Raw genomic sequence first — 22,131 nt, forward strand, 5'->3', positions numbered from 1 at the left:
TTCGCCAACACTAGTACAAAGCCTTCGCTGGTGCACAAGAGAGAATCTTACAAAGGGGAAACCCTTTTACGTCCCGAGATGCAAGCCGTCGTCGCAACAGACTCCTCCCTGGCAGGGTGGGGAGCTCACCACCTTCACCTCACAGCTCTCAGGGTCTCTGGTCTCACAGTGGCTGAGAATCACATCAGTCTGCTGGAACTTCTGCAGTCTTCAGAGCACTTCGGGCATTCAAACCCCTCCTAACCAACCTGTCAGTGCAAATCCTAACAGACAGCACAACGGCAATGTTTTACTTAAACAAACAAGGGGGCACTCGTTCGCCAAATCTGTCCAAGCTTGCCCAGAAAATTTGGAAATGGGCACTCAAACAGAACATTTACCTGTCATCCCAACATGTTCCAGGGGAACTCCATTAACTAGCCTCAATTCACTAATTTTCCACCAACCCCTCTGATGACGAAGGTGGTCAACAAGATACACAGGGAATCTATGACGCTCATCCTAGTTGCTCCTATGTGGGCAAGACAACCATGGTTTCCACACCTACGCAAACTGGCGGTCTGCAACCCCTATCAAGCTCCCGTGCTGGTACAATCTACTCTCCCAGCACGAAGGACAAACCGTGCATCCTCAACCCAACTCAATGAACTTGGCAGCATGGCTCCTGAAGTCATAGAGTTCGGCCCTCTCAATTTACCCCAGAGATGTATGGACATCTTAAGATAGTCTAGAAAACCTAACACAAGGCACTGTTACTTTGATAAGTGGAAAAGATTTGTTATTTGGTGCCAGATTAAACAAATCAACCCAATTGATTGTACTCCTTCCAATATTGTCACCTATATGCTCCACCTACTGGATGCAGGGTTAGTATTTAATTCACTCAAGGTACACCTGGCGGCGCTGTCAGCCTACACCACCTCCCATAACATGTCATGGTGGAAAGTACCAGTGGTCAAGGCCTTTATGGAAGGGGTAAAGAGACTCCACGCTCCAATTTCTAACCCACCACCAGGTTGGGACCTTAATGTGGTGCTTGTTAAACTCATGGGACCTCCCTTTGAACCCATGCATAAAGCTAGTCTCAAACACCGGACTTATAAAACGGCCTTCTTATAGTAGCCTTTACATCCATAAGAAGGGTCGGTGAAATTTAGGCTCTGTCAGTGCAGGATCCTTTCTTTACTGTTCATAAGAATAAACTGATTTTACGCACTCACCCTGTTTTCACCTAAATTCATTTCAAAATTCCATGTTAACCAGTCCATTGAGCTACCGGCCTTCCTCCAAGAACACAAAAGCTCTGCTGAGGTAAAACTCCACACACTAGATTTGAGGAGAGCAGTCCTCTACTATGTGGACAAGGCCAGACCGCTAAGAAAGACAGATCAACTGTTTGTTTCCATAGCTCTAGGCAGAGAAGGAGATTGTGTCTCTAAGGGTGCCATCTCTAAATGGATAGTCGGATGTATCCAACTGTGCTACTCCCTTTCAGATAAAACACTGCCTTTTATTCTGAGGGCCCACTCTACGAGAGGTACTGGGGCCACTCTGGCTTTCATTGCAAATGTACCCCTTGACACCATTTGCAAAGCAGCTACATGGAGCTCTATTCACACCTTTACTCAGCACTACTTCATTGACACTCATTCCAAGACAGATACTCAAGTGGGAGAAGTGGTTCTAAGACATTTGTTCGCTCATGACCCTTATCACATCCCACCGCCTTCTTCTAACACTGCTCGCTAATCTATGCACAGCATGTGATATAAGCAGATTCCAAAAGCCTCAGAAGGGATACATTACGCACCATAATCGTATTTCTGATGCTTGTATCTGCTTAGATTCACATGCGCCCGCCCTTCCTCCCCTCTGAGAGAAGGCGCATGGATGCTTGTGGTCTTATCTATCTTATCTGCTTGGATCCTCTGTACTCGCGCTACTCCTCATGCTACCTCATGTCAGAAAAAATACAATCTGAGGGTCCTACACGCGTGAGGGATTATGGGTACAGTGGATGTCACACTAGGGCTAGTATTACTGGCACGCCCTAGTTCAACACCCCTGTTCGAGTTTCGAAAAAAAACTAATACTCTGCAGCTTCCACTAGAGGTCGGCCTATGCACAGCATGTGAATCTAAGCAGATACAATCTTCAGAAATACGATTACGGTGAGTATTGTATTATATATCTCTCTCCTGCAATCTATTCATTACGTAGCCAGCCTTATGATTACTTTGTCTACTTGCGTTACTGCGTCTGTACATTTGTAAAATGGTTTTGCATTTTCTTCAGTGCTTCTGTGCATGTGCAATCTTCATTTCTTTCCCGAAATGTTGCTCACTTCGGTATTTCGCCATCAGATTCTATAAGGTTTATATTCTTTCTTCATTTGCATCTCTTCTGGGTGCATCACTTCTGCTTTGTGACGTCACCAGTCCTTTCATTTTCACACTTCTTCCAGAATTTGCTTCAGAAGACCGGAATGTGTCTGCATATACATATAGGGTTTTCTCAATGGATACCTTGTTTCAAGGACTTATCGCGTTGCACATGTCGCAATTTCCGGTTGCCAACATAAAGGCAGAATAGGGGCGGAACTTCCGGTAGAGGTACTTGGCTCTTCTTCTACACTCCCCCTCTCTGGGCGATTCATCGACCACTCTCCTCAGTTTTCACATCTAGGCATCCTCGCCTGAAATGCTTCTTTGTTACTGCCTTCAGGCAACCTGCTGTTTTCACATGTTCATCAACACTTCAGGTCATAAGACTGCATTGTCCATTTGGATTGCAGTAAATCCATCTTCCCACATACGTCTTGTGGTTTCTTGGATACAGGAATTTCGTTCACGCAAGTGCATGAATACTGGCTTAACATAGTTTCTGATTTCTTCATCTGTTAGATGTTTGGGTCCAAACCCAGACTCGACATCAATCATGATCTTTATTCCTGTTGCTTTCTTTGCAGTCCTTTTGCACTGTGCGATTATTATTCTGACCACACAGAATCCAAACATGATCATCACTAACGGGGCTCCAAGGAACTTGAAGATATTTGCCATCCATTGTGGAACCTATGAGAAGATTAACACAAACCAGCTGTCATTAGCAATGTCTTCCACTTCATCTTCCATCTTGACGAGCAAGTTTGTCAACATCGTTATGGCCTCTGTCAAGGTGCCATTCTCATCATGAGAAGGAATGAATATGCAACATGATTCTCCGATTTCGGCACAAACCTCTCAATCCATAGCTGTAGTCCTGTCCAGGACACATCTGTTCTGAAGAGTCATCAGTTGTATGGCTCTCCACTCTTCCTTTATAGCATTGAATACCTAGTGTTAACGAGATGGGAGCTCCTGCGGACGATTATCTGTAACCATTTGGCATTTGCCATAGTCTGGATCCCTGGCATAAAGATTGTAGCAAGCACTGCTGAGGTCTGGCTGAACAACCTTTGTTCAAACGGAATAGAATTGAAAACTTCTATCAATTTTAGCTAAGAAGTAATTCTCTCTTTATTTGATTGAGGAATCCAATAGATATCTTCTTTCTCAGGTGAGCATCTGCTTTTGGCAACTCGCCAATGTTCAGATCACTGTTTGGAATTACTAATGCTGGAACATGAACAATCACCATAGAACACAGTCCTCCACAATCTCTAGGCAGCTTCATGTATGCTCTGGATCGGCAGGCCCAGTAGTGGTCCATTATCGCTACTGTCCCATCCTTCATTCCTGGTACATCAAAGATTCGACCACACTGCTGATTTTCTCCCACTTTTCGTGTGCCATCGTTTCTAAACCACAGTTCGGCTGCACTAGCCAGAGGCACTATCTGCAACGGGCCTCCTTTGTCTTCGACCCATGTTAGCAACTTTGCAAGCCTCGGCAGAGGTTTTCATCGCTTTTCCACACGATCTATAACTGCTTTATGATGTCCAGTTACTGCCACAGCTCTGCATACGACTATGCCTTCTTCCCAGCCATCTGGAGAAAGTACTGTTCCCCAGATCTGCATCTGGCCTCTTTCCTTGCATCTTTGTATTTCTTCATCAGTCTTTCCTTGGCAATTGAGCTTTCTATTTATTTCCCATCGGATTCATGCTCCCTTCAGGCTAGGCTTCTCGGATGTTATTACATGATCTCTGGTGTGCGGTCTGTCTCTTGTCTTTAAACCTTGAACATAATCATCTTCTGGAGCTCTCCGTTCAGTTGCCCATACCAAAGATGCTGTTTCACCCAGAAATTGACCTTTTGTATGGCAGAGTGCAAGGTGAGTCGAGCAATGAGCTCTTTGGACGTCTATCTCTTTAGGTATGAATATCTTGGTATTCCCCATAGCATAAGGTAGGAGAGCACAAACATCAAATATAGCGATCTTCCTCCGAGTTTCTTTCCTACCTCCTTCATGTATTGATACCACATCTTATTCCCCAAATGTACTGTCTAGATAATCTTTTAACTCATAAATATCTTCCCTTGCACTTCTCTTGGGTATTTTTCTTGCCAAGTGAGCTCTCATCAACTCATGAAATACATCCTTCCTACAGGGGGAATCATAGGAACATTTGTTAGATAAATTGGTGACTTTGCATGTGTCAGTGATGTAGGAACAATCACATGTGGCCTTGGCCTCCTCACAACCTCTAACTCTGCATGGGTCACTGGAGTGGGGTGAATCGGAGGGACCTCTACCTTCCTGGAACCGGTAAGCAGCGTGAATGAGCAGAAATAGAAAAACAATGACGGATGCTGTGCACAGAAAAATTATGCACCAATACATAAAACCCCACCATTGGTGTCTTTCCACACATCGTTGAGGCTGCTCACTTTCTGGAACTGCACTATGCTCAATAGACCACATTGTGCCTGTGTACTATTTTTAAGGAAGGAAAAAACCTTTTCAATTGGACAGTCTCCTTAAATCCTCAGGTAGCTGCCAAATTTTCTCAATTGTCTCCACAAGTAGCCCACTGATTGCATGGCCATTTATAGGATCTCGCAGAAACACATAAGTGTGGGTTTTGTGCCAGACAAGATAAGACTGGACTGGAATTATGTAAATAAAGACCATATTAAGTAGTCTGTGGGCATCAACATCACATAGAACCATGGGTCTGCCCAAAGAGAACTCGGTAAGAAAAGAATCTGGGAACTGCTCCCTTTTCCAATCATCAAAAATACAATCAAGATCTGGCATTTTTCATCACATCAGCACTTTCTAAAGTCCAATTTTAACTAATTCCTGTGGTTTAAGAACATTTACTTTATCATTCATGCTAACACATCTATAAACAGTGTCCGGGAAAAGCACGGTCCAAATGCACACTTCCATTTATTTAATCGGCAATTTTAGTGTCCTCCTTCCTCGTCATGGATTGAGTCTGCACGTGCTGAACTGCTTCTTCTTGACTTGCTTCCGAATCAGGTGGGTGTGCATCTGTCTCACCAGCATACGGTTTCATGTCGTTCAAGTGGATCCAGGCGTGCCTTTCTTGAACTTTTACTGCAGATGGAGTAATATTCTCGGCCAGTGATCCAGATAAGGTTTTGAGGTGGGAGTATTTTGCTCCCTATTTTTAAACTTTGAGATTAAATGTGATTTTAAGAGTAAAAATGACTTCTCCTTTGCAGGAGAGTAAAATGGATGTGGCATCCAACTGACGTGTGCAAAAACTGTATGGAAATCATTACTATGCAACAGCTTTCTGCATTTTGTCAGAATGCGCCTTTCATTATTTCTCTATGGTCTGGCCATTTGATCCCACCTTTATATATTTAAATGTTTATTTTAATTCTTGATAACGCGCCAAATCACCCGCAGGCCTCACGGCGCAAAAAAAACAGTACAAGACAGGGACAATCGGAAGAGACGGAGAAGATCAGACACCGGAAGGTGGCGACAAGCTAGAGGACTACGGTGTGTTAAAGAGATGGGACTTGAGTTTCTTTTTTAAAGATGACCAGTGAGGTGGAGCTCTTAAGGTGAAGAGGGAGTGAGTTCCATAGAGCTGGTGCTTTGACATTGAAGTTGGTCTTTCCAAATTTGACTGAGCGAAAGCGGGGCTGACTGAGCCTGACCTGCTCAGTCGACCTGAGTGATTGACCAGGGACATAGCGCTGGATGCACTGTGTCAAGTAGATGGGTGCAGAGTTGTTCAAGCATTTGAAAGTGAGAGGGAATATCTTGAATGAAACCCTATGCTTGATAGGAAGCCAGTGTATTTCTTCCGGGCTTCAGTGATAAAGTGCCTGGGTAAACCCAGTACAGCTCTGACCGTGCCGTTTTGAGTGGTCTGCAAGGCAGCGATGTTGCCGGCAGAGGTGCCTGCTAAGAAGCTGTTGCAATAGTCCAACCTAGACTTTACAAGGGCAGATGCGAGAAGGGACGTATTGCTAACAGATAAAAATGGACGCATTGCGCACAGTTGCCCATTAATCCAACCGCATGCTGTTCGGGTTTTGGCCACATGTGGGCGCATGGAGACTTTGGCGTCAATGGTAACACCAAGGGTCTTAACGCTTTGGGCCACAGGAATGGAAACATTGGCAATCGTAAATGACGCATATTCCTTGGAGAGATTCTTTAACATGCGACTAGATCCAGCAATGAGTTTCTCTGTTTTATCGGCATTCAGTGCCATAAAGTTTGGACTCATCCAGGAGTGGATGAGGGAGTAGATGGCAGCAATGGCTTTAGAGTCAGTGGAGTAAGAGCCTGAAAGTTCGAGGATGACCTGGGTGTCATCAGCGTAGTTGGTATATAGGACACCCAGGTCATCGAGCAACAGAAGCAGAGGAATAATGTAAATGTTGAAGAGAGTAGGAGACAGAGAAGATCCCTGGGGAACGCCACGGGTAAGCAGGGAGGGTATAGAAGATGAGTTTTGGATCACCACACAGGCATTCCGGGGACCAAGAAATGAGGCTAGCTATTGCGTCGTAAGATCTGTGCAGCCAACCAGGGTTTGTAATCTTGTTGCCAGTAATGCGTGGTCAACTAAGTCGAAAGCAGCGGAGAGATCTAGCAACATCAAAAGGGCAGGATGGCCGCGTTCGATGATGGATCTGAGATTCGATTTTAAATCTAACATGGCGGTTTCTGTGCAATGACAGGCACGATAGCCATTCTGGGTATTTGTCATCAATACATTTCTGTAGCTGGAGATAGGCTACACGGTCGATAACATTCAAGAGGAAGGGCACATTGGTTCTTGGCCAATAGTGCTTCGCAAGAGAAGGGTTCAGATTATCTTTTTTGAGCAAAGGTGTAATCCATGCTTCCTTGAGGTTGAAAACGCAAAAAGCTTGCCAATTACATAGTAAAGCAAACATGAATTGTATTGTGTTTTTTAGGTTCAGTAGCAGAATTGTCTTTTGATGTTTAATGAAAGTCCTAATTTCCTGGAGCTATTACTACCTAATGGTATGCCAATGTTATGATACAACATTGCAAGGAGGCAAGGACTTCATGCACAATTCTATATCTAATCTCATGGTCAAATGGTGATTTTATATTTGGCAAAGCGCTGTACATAAACATATCACAATTATCACCAAACCGAAATCCGTACTCGTTTATTGACCTCGAAAGGATGAAAGGTTGAGTTGGCCTTGCCAGGATTTGAACCTGCAACCTACAGATCACACACAGATCGCAGCAACGAGTGCTCAACTGGCTGAATTATCTTATTGGCTAACAACCTTCAGAGGTCAGTTAACAGAGTATCGACTGAGGTATAATAATCTGTGCCTAGATGTTGGACGAACCATGTATGAAGCGCTATATAAAGTTAAATACCTATCTGGATTATCACAGGGACAGGTTTCGCTGAGTTTCTATTTCAATTCCAAATGTAACTTTAATTTGTTTGTTTTTGAACACCACTTGCGCTTCCTGCAGAGTCAGGTTTTAGATGCTTTAATTGTAGTTTCGAAGATTTGAGAGGCTAGACAACGTGTGATTGGTGTAATGACAATCACTCACCCTTGAGCAAAGACTCTGCTGCCACTGACCATTTATAGTAATGTACCCCATTGACTGCAAGCTTGAATGGATGTAAACTAGACCGTGCATAATCATTTTACACACTGTTTTTATAATTAGAGTGTTCATTAAATTTTAAGTGTACATATGTTCTGCCTCTGCATGATTATGCATACAGCACTGGAACTCTGGAAAAATACAATTGTGAAATACTGGTTTGCTTAAACTGGGGGGGAAAAAAAGCATAATTTGTTACAAAATGTTAATTCTGAATTGCAACTTAGTTTTCCATCTTATTAATTCTACAATCCTGAAATGCTAGGAAAATAAATATGCACCAATATTTGCTCCATGAGATCAGACAGAGGAGCAGGGCTTAGCTGCGAGATCACTGGAGTTGGTGCTCGCCAGCCGCAGTGATCATCCATCGGGTCGTCAACTGACTGCTCTCCTTCATAGAGGACTTGGCTCCAATGATCTGTTAAATGGCTGCAGGAGGCTCCCTTGTATCCAAAACTTGGGCTGTGTGCTCGCCTAAGCACACAAATAGTGAGGATCTGAACCTTTCAAACAGGCAGTGGCTATCCATGTGTGAATAGCCACTGGCCACAACAATTGCACAGCAACTGACATTCAGGTACCTGGATGTGTACTGCGACCAGACAGTCACAGCCCCCGCATCTGGGCTCAAACATAAACCACCCCTTTACCCTCGAAAGCAGCATACATGGCATTTCCTTACCTGCGAAAGCAGGAAGCAGGGCAAAGAACACTATTGCCAAGGGACAAGCAAAAACCTTATGAGACGGCCATCTTGGGGTGCTTGCCACATTTAGTAGCAATTTGCGGTAATTGCAAAAGTGCACAAGTACAGAAACATGGTAGAAAAATGTCTGCTGCCATGGGCTCATCCTAGGCACCCTTTTAAAAGTAACTAAAAGCCATTACAGAAAAAGATAGAAGAATACAAAGTATCCTAACTGCACTTCACTTCAGAATGATGTGTGCAAATGGGACCATACAGGAAATTCAGAGACATACTCTCCTATGGACTAATTGGATGCCCCATAAGGATGAACAAAAAGAAAATGGAAGTACAGCATTACTTGCCTCCAAAAAGTCAGGTCAGGACTCCAAGCAAAGCAAAAGGTCTCCCATAGAAGTCTATGCAAAGAAAGCCGCACAATGAAAATCTTTCCTACTAAATGGCTAGGACAGAAAGCTAGTTTTGAGGCCTGCTGAGGGTTCTGTGCTTCTTTCTTTATACAGGTTTATGAGCCATCTGCCGGTGATCAAGGTTTCAATGCCATGTTCTCTGATTATCTAGACATCTTAAATGTGCCATGTGAGGTAGCGGGGTGGGGGGGGGGTGAGGGATTCAGTTGCATGCTCAAACGTTGAATTTGGAAATAGTTTTCTCTGTATAAGAAAGAACATCTGCATTTTCACCATTTACATTCTGCATGTGGTTTCACAGAGGTTCTACACTTTGCACGCTGCTCGTACTGCCAAGTTTCATTAGCTCTCAGTGCTTTGATTTCTGTAAACAGCAAGAATATTTAAGTGCATCAGATTCTAATTGATAAACTGTTAGATGAGTTTCAAATCCAGTATATAGGATGCATGAACAGTGATGTTACTGCAGAAGTGATTTTTCCCTGGATGTCAATGACTCTGATGTGAACCACTCTATTCCTGTTAATCTGACGTACCTTGTCTTCTCTTGCAGGTTCCTTTTCCAGTGCTGCAGGGAGAAGGTGTTGAATATCTTGGACGAGCTGATGATGCGCTCATTGCAATCTCCAACTACAGGCTTCATATCAAGTTTAAAGATTCTGTGATCAATGTAAGACACTTAATTGCGCTCTTTTTTTTTTCTCTCTGAATGTTGTGCCATAATTAAGGATTGTAAGGCATTTAATACAAGTTCATATCAATGCTTGTTGGGTAATATAGAGAGGGTAGTGCTAGGAGTAGATTTGAGTTGGTGTTGCCTGGTTTCAGCAGAACCTCCAACCATACAAACGGGAGCATCTGACAAGTTTGAAATTCCATAATATCTGCTTGTTTCAGTGTACCGGTCCGTTGGTAGGTACACTAAACTTGGTACAATGCACTCATGTGCGTCAGTGTGTTGTCCAGTGTCATGCACAGTAAAGGAGCACATTATTCTTGTTTCTGTCAGGCCCTCGTCCACCATGAATTAATCGGCTGGAAACATAGAGGCTTTTTAAGCATTCCTTTGTCCTAGCCCTCCCATCAACGTATTACCATAATACGTTCCTACCATGCCCTCTCACCTCTCATTTTCTTGCCATTGTCTACATATAGAGGTAATGACAGATTAGACTAACAAGCACTGCTGCATTATATGAACACCTCAACTTCAATAAGTAAGCTTATGACACATCACTACTACCAATTAAGTGTAGGTGTAATCATTACTCCTAACCAGGCTATTTTGCTAACCTCTCTCAGAGAGGCACTGCTACATCTCATTGATGAGGCCCATCAAGGCTGAAACACGTGTATGGGGTTGCTGTTGGTACTCTTGTTCAGAAGGGAATTGCCATAGCATTTCGGTGCTGGACTGCCTATGTGGGTGGGACAAAGACTGAAATGCAAATGGATGTTTCCCATCTGTGAAAAGGCACAGTGAGCAAAAATATATATGGCTGCGAACTCTCAAAGTTGGGGGTGGGGGGACCCACAGAATAGGTTATCATGCCATGTTCTTTCTGGAGAGAGGCACCTGCTACCTTTTTTGATAACCTTAATGTACAGCTGAGTGTCATCAGCATACTGATGGATGGCTATGCGTGGGTCATTTAGGAGAGTTCCTAACGGTTCAATGTATAGACTGTAGATGATTGGGGAGAGAATAAAATCTTGCCAGACCCCACAGCTGACTTGAGTCCGTTGGATCTGAATGTACCCATCTGTACGACCGGGTGCCTTTTGGATAAGTAGGATGCAAACCATTTTATGACAGTTCGAGAAGTCCATCATGTCTGCAAGGAAGGAAGAGTTTTTGGTGATCAACTTTATCAAAAGCAGCTGAGAGGTATAGGAGCACTAGGAGATGAGAGTCCCCAGTGTCGGTGAATCTGAGCGCATCATCCTCCATTTGGATGGTTTCAGTCTCAGTGCTGCATTTGGGGCAGAAGCCAGAATGGTAATCGCAGAGGAGGTCAATCTGGCTGCTTTTTGGCATGTAGTTTGGTTGCAACTACTTTCTCAATAAGCTTCCCAATGAATGCAAGGCTTGTAATGGCTCTGCATCAAGCAAGGTTTTTTTGAAAAGGGGTCGTGTGAGACCAGTTTTCAACATGTCTGGGAATACACCTTAAACGAGGGAGGCGTTCACTATACTAAGTAGTGCGTTAAGTGCTTTTCCATTGAGTTGTTTAATGAGTGAAGCTGGGAGGAAGTAGTCAGTGGTAAGTAGTGGGTTTGAGTGAAGCGAGTGTGTCTAAGAGATCCTTGGGAGGGTGAAGTCTGTTCAGGAGGGCAGTGCCCGGGGTGGTCGGATGGGTTTAGGTGGCTTGCAGGGCTCTGTTTGGTTTTGAGGCATCAATATGACCTCTGATTTTATCAATTGGGTTAATGAAGAAGGTGTTCCGGATCTATGTGATACTGCGAACATAAAATGTTGAGGCCAAAACTACTGAATGTTAATTTTTTGTTTCCCTTTTACTATATATAAAAAGAGAAGGGGGAGACGACCTGCTAACAACGCGTTGGGTCACGTGATACACTCACGCGTGGGGGAAGCCACTCCACCCCCTCCCCCCCCAAATGCCCCTACACCTTCTGGCATTCTCCTATCCCTTCACTGGCCTTCTGTGGCTACTCTGGTTAAGTTAAAGGCACTGTGTATTGTCCACCATGCCTTCTACAAAACTGGTCCGGAATACCAGCAGGAGAAAATGTGCTATGTTACATCACGCGACTCGAGGTCTGCTAACACTGCCTGTACTACAGTGTTGCGCGTTGGGCGCGCTCGCATAGGCAGTTGTTCCTATTCGGTCCTGGCGGCTCTGCTGTGGAATTTTCTTCCCCTGCTTCTTCGCCTCACCAAGGACCATTTATCCTTTAGGCGTGCTATTAATACCTGGCTGTTTGTAGCCTAACTCTGTGCAGCAGCGTATCTTCGTTCCTCTGCATGGTTTTCTCGCCTTGGCGCCATGATGCCTTCGGGGGTTAAGGTTTGCGCTTTACAATAATTCTTAACATAACCTAGCAAGAAATCTTGGAGGGGAGAAGATCAGACAAAATAACCACCGCTCTGCTGGAGTACAGGGATGCGTAGGGGCTCGAGCACCACCTTGGCCCCACACTACCCCTAAAACTAGCAGTTATCGCAATCATAAATGTGAAAAAGTCACTGGTCAACGGGTAAAACACAGCTTTTTAAAAACCCTAAAGTGAGTCCTTTGTTTCCGTACTTGCACATTAGTAAGCTTGTCTGCACCTATAGGGGGCCCTTTACCTCCAGACCCTGCAGTATCCCAGTTCTAGAGCACAGGGAGCAGAGAGGCTTCAGCAGTGCAACCCCAAATGTGCCCTTGATGTGGATCGAGAGAAGAGCTTTAATCTTCCTTGTAGCCTTCTGTCTTTACCTCTATGGCCAGGACTTTGGAATAGACTGCATACCCAACAGAGTTCCAGATGACCCCTCCTTGTTCTGAAGTCTAAATATGAATCAGCTAAGGAAATGCTTTCTTCTTCTAGCTCTCTGACTCTTGTGCTTTTTCTCACATGCTTTTTCTCTGGCCTTGTGCTCTCTCGCGCTCGCCCTTTCTCATATATTCTCGCCCTCTCTCTCTCGCCCTGTCTCCCCCCCCTGTCTTGCTCTCTCTCTCTGCGCCGACACACTCTTCGGATCCGGTCTTGCCCCCGCCCTCCCCTCTGGCCCTCGATTTCTGCTGTTGATACGCTGGAAATGCTCTAGCAGGATAACGCACTGCCCAGAGGAGTGGCCAGCATGGCACGTAAGCTTGCCGGTTGTACAGCAGGGAAATGTACGAAGAAAAGCAGCCGCATACAGTAAGCCAGTACCAGCTGAAGTAATACTCTTTGCACTGTGTAGCGTTTTATCAAGATAAATTAATATTAGTTGATTCTGGAAAGCTGGCTGAGCAGGTAGCAGTTTGAACCAGCAGCTCTTGTCTCCATGATCTTTGATAATCTAAAGATACAATTAATACTAATACCAAAAAGATTGACTCCCTTGAGAACCCTGCCTCCAAGAAAACTAAAGCAGACATAGAGGAAATTTTCAGCACCCAGGATATTTACTCTCTGCTGCTGAAGGTGTCCCAGGATGTTGGTGAGATGAAGGCCTATTTTGATTTAAATGGTAAGGTGTCTATTCTTGAAGAAAAAGTTGGACAATTAGAAAAGGACTCGGCAGGTCTCTCTACAGAGATTACGGGAATTTATAGAGCGTATGACCTAAAAAGAGAAATGGAAGATGTGAAGATCAGAAACTTAGCTATGGACTTGAAATCCAGATCTCAAGACTATAGGCTCATCAGCCTGCCTGAAAGCACAACTAAAGAGGGGCAATTGGAGAGCACTTTAATCCAAATATTTACAGAAGTTTATGGCCAAGCAATTTTAAATCCAGCGGATTTAGCCTATGCCTTCAGAGTAGGGAAATTAGACTGCACAAAACCAAGACAGATATTACTGGTCTTTACAAAAATAAATGCTAAAGAGAAAGTAATGAAGGCAGCAAGAGAGGAGCAAGTTTCTTGTAAGTCACAATTACCGATATTTCCGGATTATCCCAATGAATTTGTGGAAAACAAGAGATTATTCTTGGAAGCAAAGAGAATAGCAAGGGAAAAGGAAATCGAGACTATTCGTAAAATCAGCAATTATCGAATTCTATTTCCCAAACTGACTAAAAACTACAGAAGATCCAGAAGAGGCAAAGAGATGGATTGTTAGTTATGGAAACCATAAGAATCAGGGATTTTAATAGGGCTTTCGGGGTTTATGGTTAAGGATTGGTTTGAATGTGGGGTTGATTGTGTTGCACTTATTACATAGTTTAGATCACTTCACTTAGGCACACTATATATATATATATATATATATATATATATATATATATATATATATATATATATATATATATATATATATATATATATATATATATATTAATTTTGTCTCAGAATAGGTAGTTTAATGTAATTTAAGTTATTACAATTTTGTTTTAATTAAGCTAAAATAGTGCCATATAACAGTTTGGAATCTTCACACGTTTGGATTTTAAATAATGCTGTGCGGTCGTAGTGTACGGCATTGCGGATTCGTTTGCTTTCAAACTCATGTTGTGTTATTATAGGTCCTTTCCTCTAGCTGTCAGTAAGTGTTATGGAGTGTTCTGAGGATTAAGCTCTTACGGGCCGTACCGCATAGGGCGTCCTGCTTAACATGCAACTTTCTCAGTGGCGTAATGGCAATGGGAGGATTTCGAACGGGGGGCATGAATAAACAATTTGCCACGCTGCGTCGGCCGTTGGCTGCAGCTGCCTACGAGGTGGCGGATGCGAACAGCAGGGAGTGGTTTGGCGCTGGAGACTGGGTAAGACCCTTTTACTTTTATCTACTTTCCTGACTTATTTTGCTTACTAAAACGCTTATTCTTTCCTTCCCTACCCCCACAACCACGGCCCGCCTCGTTGCACCACCCTTTGACCAGCCATAGAAACTGCATTTTCTTGCACTTGGCCTACCTGCCAACCCATAGCATAGTTGGATCATTGTGATGAAAGATGCCTCTTGACTGTTACTGGCATTCCCTGCCGGACCCACCACTTAGCTTCTCTCTTCTGGCTCCCCTAGTCGTGCTGTGATGGAAACTGGCTCCTTAGCAACTTGCGCATGTGTTACCAATAGAATGCAACTCCCCCACAACTGCACTGTGATTTAAAATCTATTTCTCACAGCACCATCTACGGATCCCATAGGCTAACTGCTTCATTGCTGCATTGCCTGTTTTAGGGTCTGAAGCATATGTACTACACTTCAGCTGTGATAAGGTTTGCAACTTTTACCACCTGCTATAGAAACCCTACTGCATCTGCCTCTGCTACCTGCTGAGTCCTATCGTGATTGGGCCAATTGTATTTTGTTAAAAATTGGCTTTGTTGTAGCTGCTACCTGTGGTTTTACCTGCCGACCACGTAGCCTGGTTACACTAATTGCACAAAGACTGAAATTACTTTTCTTTGTGCTTCCTATCCACAGCCTGGCCACTTCAATGACACTGTGATAGAAACCAACTCCTTTGCGCCTACCATCCATGGTTCCTACTCTGATAGAAAGGCTCCTCATTGCATCTGCCCTTTTTCTGCCAACTCGATAATATGGCACCCCATTGCATCTGCCTGTTTGTTACCTGCCGTGATAAATTTGTTTCCCGTTTCATCTTGCAGTTTTGCTACCTGCTTGATAAATCTTGCATCTGCCATTTGTGTTCCTTGCTGTGACCAAAATGCTCCCTATTTCTTCTGCCTGCTTTGCTACCAACTGGATAAGAATTTCGCATTTTCTTTCCTTTTTTAACACAGGAGATTAATGGGGATACGCACCCTTGTGCACCCTCCTTCCATCCCTATAACTTTTATGAATTATTAAGATTGGTTTGGAGCCTCTGCTTGGCCAGCACCAGTCAGAAAAAGAGGGAGATCGTATCACACTTAAGTTTTGAAACTGGAAATGACAATATGCAAGCAGCTATTAATGACACTCCACATCGTAATTTGGTCGGGGGTGGTTTCAGTATTTTAATACCTAAATCGGGTTGTGACATTTTCTATCAGTGGTGGGGGCAGTTCATACAGGCAAGAAAAGATTGGGATACTGCCAATACAACACTAATTCACCCGGAATTTCTTATATTCCATAGTTGCGGTTTCACGTTTAATGCATCACTTCACATGCAGCAAGTGGGAAGATATAAATGGGACTGGAAGACTTAAGGTGGATATGTTCCATTATATCCATTTCACGGGTTTTGTGGCAAGGAGGTAGTTTAGTAATAAGGGTTCTCCGGCGACGCCCCTTGCCAGTAATGGTTGGCTATTCCTGTGATGTTTAAAAGGAGTAGAATTATGCTATGGCACTGGATGAATTGCACATTATTGTGGGTATGTTCGATAACAGTTAACTTGCTATAAAAGTAATAAAATGGCTCGTAGTAGATATGTATCCTTAGATGCCCTGATTCTGTTTGAAGGAGCGATCTGGGCAACAGGGGGATGATGAAAGAACTAGGATAATGCAACAGTCAGCTGAACGTTGCCCCTGATCCGTCGGCGTACGGTGGGGAAATATGTTGACGCTTATCCAGATGGGTGCCGTTCATGCAACCCTCACCATGTATGCCTGTATATTATATTACACTTTACTCTTCGTCATATTCTTTTCTGGCGGATGGGTGCATGTCTGTGATGGCAGTAGGGGGATAGTTAATTAGATATAGGTTATTAAAATGGTAAACTGAGATGGGTAACTACAAGCTATTTTCAAATTTATGGTTCCAAGAACATGTTGACGCGTGCTACTGTCTGTTAATTGAGATGATATAGATGGCTTCTGAGGTTACCCAAAAAGGTTGACCCATTCACGTTATGCCATTCAAACTTTACATTACAATTGGGAACCTGGACATTTGAACGCTAGGTTGATGATTGTATCCAGTAGGAACGAGGCTAGGTTTTTTTTGATTGATTCTTTTTGCTGAGGGAGTAACACACTTGCGCATGAAACAGATTTCAAATGGTGCAAGTGGTTTGGGATTAGTATTCTTGAGCCGGTGTACTTGCCTCCTATAGGAAAACGTATTTATCTCAAACGCTCTGAGTTTTATGGCTTTCATTAGATACATCGGAGAAACCTTGTTATATACACATTAATCAGGGTTTGCACTATTTCAAGGCCACAGGTCAGTTGACCCTACAAACTGAAAAGGGCTGGGATTGATCGGAGAATGAAGATTGACATCTCCTTGGAGTTTAATCAAGGAGCATGTTGCATAACAGAGAATGGATTTGCTTGTACGAGCAATATATAGTATATACTCATATTTTAATGCAGTATCAATATAAGCACCACTTTTTTATTAAATGGGCATAGTGGGGCGGCATTTCGGCACAATGACGCATCACAACACTCATAAGTAGACCGTAGTATTCATTTGTGGCTGTGTCTGTTTGGAAGGTAAACTCCAGGCAAAACAAACTATTTCAGAGTCTCCATGTCTAAATTTGGACTCCAGACTTAAGGAATTCATACCCCCACGAGACGGCCAGTCCGGTGGATTTCTTTAGCGTTGAGGGGAGTACAGACCTATTCGACCTATTCAATTCTCCAACTTAACAGCCAATACATTCCTGTTTGGGGGAGGGAAATACATATTTGAGAGAGAGGACAAATAGGGCGTTGATGGAGTTTAGCAAACGCACTAAAGTTAATTGTATATAGTTGATCAAATTTTGCATTCGATTTCGCAGGCGGTTTTATCTGAATTACGGGGGAATTTTAAGTAGTGACTACAGAATCTTTTTGGAAATCATCTGGGGAAATATGGTCATTGTTTAGGGATATGGGAGAGGAATGCTTGTATAGGTAAAGGGTGTACACAGTTACATTAACTGTTCTCAAACTCAGTATAGCCCCGAGTAAGAGTATGTTTTTCAAGTTAATTCAAAGTAATTCTATACTTGATGTTTTTTCTTTTCTGTTTTTTTGTATCAATATTTGGTTTAAGCTCAACGAAGGATATTTCTGTAGCTATGGCAGTTCTTGGGAAACATGTTGATTCCTTGCATATTGTGTCTTGGAATATAAATGGCTTAAATAATCAAATTAAAAGGAAATAATTTTTTTCGCATTTAAAAGCAGACGTTATTTTGCTACAAGAGATGCATTTAACAGACTCAGAAGCTGCAAAGTTGTCGAGGGTGGGTAGTGCAGATGTACCATTCCACTTATTATTCTAATTCAAGATGTGTATCAACATGATTTAAAAAAAGCTTTCCGGGAACCATTACAGGCTCGAGAGCTGATAAAGGTCTTTGGCTATCCGTTTCAATACAGATTCAAGATTTCGATAGAACAATATGCAACAGTTATGCTCCGAATTTGAACAGTGGTCCATTTTTTTAATGGATTAGGACGCCAGATTTTAGACACAGGAGGGAAGAATTTGTTGATAGAGGGGGATTATAACCTGGTGGTGGATGCAGTTCTAGATAGAAGTAGCCAACATTTCGGGGACGGCAGGAAAAAAGATAGAGAAGCTTTGGGATTATTGATGCAGGATTTTGGACTGTCGGCCGTTTGGAGATTAGAACATCCAACAGGGAGGGAATACACATATCGCTCCGAGGCTCATATCTATTCTAGACTAGACAATTTGTTGGCTCGGGTTTGGGGACCCAGAACTTACTTGTGAGTTTGAGTATTATTTCAGATCATGCACCCATTAGGTTGAAACTCCCAATTACTTGTTATACAAAACAAGGATTTGGATATTGAACACAACATTTTTGCGAGATGAAGAATTGAGGAATATTTCGGTGGAGGAAGTAGAAGAATAATAAGTTAATATGAATGGTGAAGTTGGGATTGATACAGTGCGGGAGAGTTTCAAGTGTTATGCAAGGAGTGGCCATGAGACTGTCGGGAATTAAAGAGAAAGAGTGAATGAGATGAGGGAACTGAATGCTTCAATTAAAGATTTAGAAAAGGTGGTCATGGGATCAGCAGATAAAGGGAAACGCATGAGGTTAAGGAGGTTGAAATATGTATTGAACAAGATCATTATAAGGCAGAATATGCAATTTACAGGTCTAAATGCAGATATTAGGAGGAAGGAGAAAAATGCAGAAGATTGTTGGCGCATAGTTTGAGAGAGAAGCAAATGGAGCAATTTGGGGGTCAAGGAATAACTAGGGATCCACAAGAAATAAATGACGCTTTCAAACATTTTTACACAAACTTATACAGTGGATCTCAGACAGTTGATCTGGATCGAATAGACACATTCTTAACAAATTTGCAGATAAAAGGTCTTACAGGAGAGGAAAACGAAATTTTGGATACTGAAATATCTTTAGAGGAAGTTAAGAAAGCAATTTGGAGTTTGAATTTGGGAAAATGTCCTGGGCCTGATGGTCTAGTGGCTGAATTTTATAGAGAAATGCAGGAGTCCTAAGTTTGCTTCGAGACACATTTGCATATTGTAAAAGCATGGGTAGTTTACCTCCTATACTCAGACATGCTACAATATCTCTGATCCTAAAAACAGGTTGTCCGGAGCTGGAACCAGGTAGTTGTAGACCCATTTGTTTGATTAACTCAGATAGCAAAGTATTAGCCAAAATCCTGGCAAACATATTGGAGAGTGTTCTTCCGAGGTTAATACATCCAAACCAAGCAGGTTCTATCAAGGGGATAGTATTGGCTTCAAACATGCGAAAACTGTTACCTAGAAGAATTAAAAAAAATGCAAGTGGAATCAGTGGCATTGTCCCTAGATGCTAAAAAGCCCTTTGATCGGGTTCGATGGGAGTTTTTGCTGAGAACAATGGAGAAGATTAATTTCGGAAGTGAATACTTGTTTGATTAGAGTGCTTTACACAAACCCCACTGCAGAGATTAATACAAACAGAAGACTATGAAGCAAATTTGACCTGCAGCGTGGGACTCGTCATCAAGGTTGCCCTTTATTCCCTATGCTTTTTGTGATTTGAATGGATCCATTAGCAGTGGCAATAAGAGTTGACGATAAGATTACTGGAATTAGCTTTAATGGAATTAGTCAAAAGCTTTGGTTGTATGCCGATTTATCTTCTAGTGGTTATTCGAGGCCTGATGACATCAATCCCTGCCCTGATGAGCTTGACTGAAGAATTTGGTTTGTTCTCAAATTACACAATAAACTGGTCCAAATCTGAAGCTTTGCCTCGTGCTACTTGTTAGGGAGAATTCTCTGTTTAGGCTGAATTTCCTAACCTAGTGAGCCCACCAGCAGCTTTGCTGGATGTTTGGGGTTTCTTTTTTTCTCCTGCCTAGAGTGAGACTCTTTACCCTCACTCTTGGGCATGATTTGAGTGTGTTTCTTTGAATCTAGATGTGTTTTATGGGCTATGGGGTCTTTTACTCCATAGGGCTTCATGTGTTTTTGTGATGTGTGTTACACAGCACCCTCAGTGCAGTGACACAGGGGTGTCATAGTGACCCCCCAGTATAGACTCCATACCCTGGGACTGACTACTGGCTCCCAGGGCATGTAAAGTCACCATTGACTTTACTAGTCTTAAATTCTGAACAGAACCAGTACAAACCATCATATTGTGGACGTACTGGCTGGGGCAATTCGATTGCCCCGGGGTCTGTTAGTCGAGGGGGCATGTCTCCGTCCCCCCTGATCGAGTTTTGGCTGGTGGCAGTGGATACTACTTTTTATATTCAACCGCGAATATTTTCCTATGGGATTTCCCATTGTTTTAGGCTACTACCTTTTATTTAATTATTTACGGTAGCCTCGAACATACCGCCGGTTTATTTAATTAATATTAATTCTCTGGTTGGTATTTTTTGCCAAAACTTGATTCTAAAATGGCGTTTGTGTTCTCTTCTGTAACTCCAACCCAAGTCGAGCCCTTTGTTCCACTTTTTGACGGGCTTCTCCACAGAAGCCCTCCAAAGTGGTGCCACTCTGTCCGGGGTACTTAGGAGGGGTGGAGGGGAATTTAGGCACCCTGGACTGAGTTGGCTAGGCAACTCAAGTCGCACTCCATCCTGATTGGCCCAAGTGGTGAGCCGGCCGGCTATCCACTTAGCATGTTTGAGTGACAGCTAGGCTGAGTGAATGGGGGTTTTCAGCATAAAAGCAGGGCTTTGGGGCCTGGAACTTCAGAAGTCGCCACAGGACCTAAGAATCCGACGAGGGAGAAGCTGAGTCGACCTGCCACAACACCACCATCGGTGGAGCCCTGCTGGACTGCCTCACCACTTTTCCCAACGACAGCGGAGATCTCCCGCCGGAGAGTCCTCTTCCTTTGACTGGTGGGGATAACCAGTTTCACCGTCTTTTCGCCTTCCCGACGTACCTCGTGGCCGCCTTGCCTGTGCCAAGCACCCCGGCAACCGGTATACCACGTTTTACCAGGACCGCGAAACAAAGGTACCACCTTTAACCGGAAAACTCTGCGGCTGGTTTCTGCCCTGGTAGTGCAACGACCTTCATCTTTCCTCCAAGTCGAGATCTTCTCTTCCCCTGGACGACGACGCAACTTGCACCCACTACCAGGAACAACTGCCGACACGCTGGAGGATCCTTCCCACTTAAGGTACCGTGTCCCGCCTGGCTTCCCTTGCTACCGACTGTACGGGGTAGATTTAGCCCCCGGCTTTCGAACCTGGGTTAGTCTGGGACACCCTGGCTAAACTTTCTTAAAGCCTCTCTAAACCCTTTTTGAACCCTCGGCAAGACTTTCTAAGCATAGTGTAACTGTGTGATCTTGGGCGCATTTGTGCTCTGCTCTCTAAGAGTGGGCCCAGCCTTTGGACTTTGGCTCACCAGTGACTTTTCGCCCTTCTGCCTTGCTAACAGTGTTCCTCAATCTTAGAGTGGTGTACCTTTTCATATTCTGTCTTTTTTCCTCCCTTTCTCACAAACTTATTGGAGTGCAATCTAGTTAAGCGCTCACCTCTGTATGAAAATAAGTGGTGTTTTACTGTGACTTATCTGATAAGGAAAAAGGGGTGGATATATTACAATAGTAACTGTGTTTAGAATATTTTACAATAAGAGTGCTGGAGTGTTTCAAATTGTGTGTTTTTAAATAAATAATTATATACTTTGATACCAAAGCACTGGTCAGTGTTTGCTTGTATTATTGTATCCGAGTGCCTATTGTGTATACTTTGCATACTGCCTAACTCTTCTTGAGGGAAGTCTGACTGCTCAGCCACAGCTACCAGGTAAATCTGGGTGGTGCAGACTGCTACCAAGTGGGTTTACTGCCAACACCTGTAGTCTTAAATCTTTTGCAGTGGTCCCTAAGGGAACTGCACAGGTTTCTGCCTATCACTGGTGTACAGCGGTGGGAT

The 22,131-nt window shown here is 43.4% G+C and overlaps 1 protein-coding gene across 2 annotated transcripts in view; it reads left to right on the forward strand.

Moving 5' to 3' along the window:
- The window catches only part of MTMR4 (myotubularin related protein 4), a 1,314,188-nt gene that overhangs the window by 246,411 nt on the left and 1,045,646 nt on the right, over window positions 1–22,131 (forward strand). For both annotated transcript variants that reach the window (XM_069614837.1, XM_069614836.1), the window contains one exon: window positions 9,719–9,835. In XM_069614837.1, the coding sequence (XP_069470938.1) occupies window positions 9,719–9,835 (117 nt within the window). The remainder of the gene's footprint in view (window positions 1–9,718; window positions 9,836–22,131) is intronic.

This window comes from Ambystoma mexicanum, chromosome 9, assembly GCF_040938575.1.
Source record: "Ambystoma mexicanum isolate Mex_15411 chromosome 9, UKY_AmexF1_1, whole genome shotgun sequence".
Lineage (NCBI taxonomy): Eukaryota > Metazoa > Chordata > Amphibia > Caudata > Ambystomatidae > Ambystoma > Ambystoma mexicanum.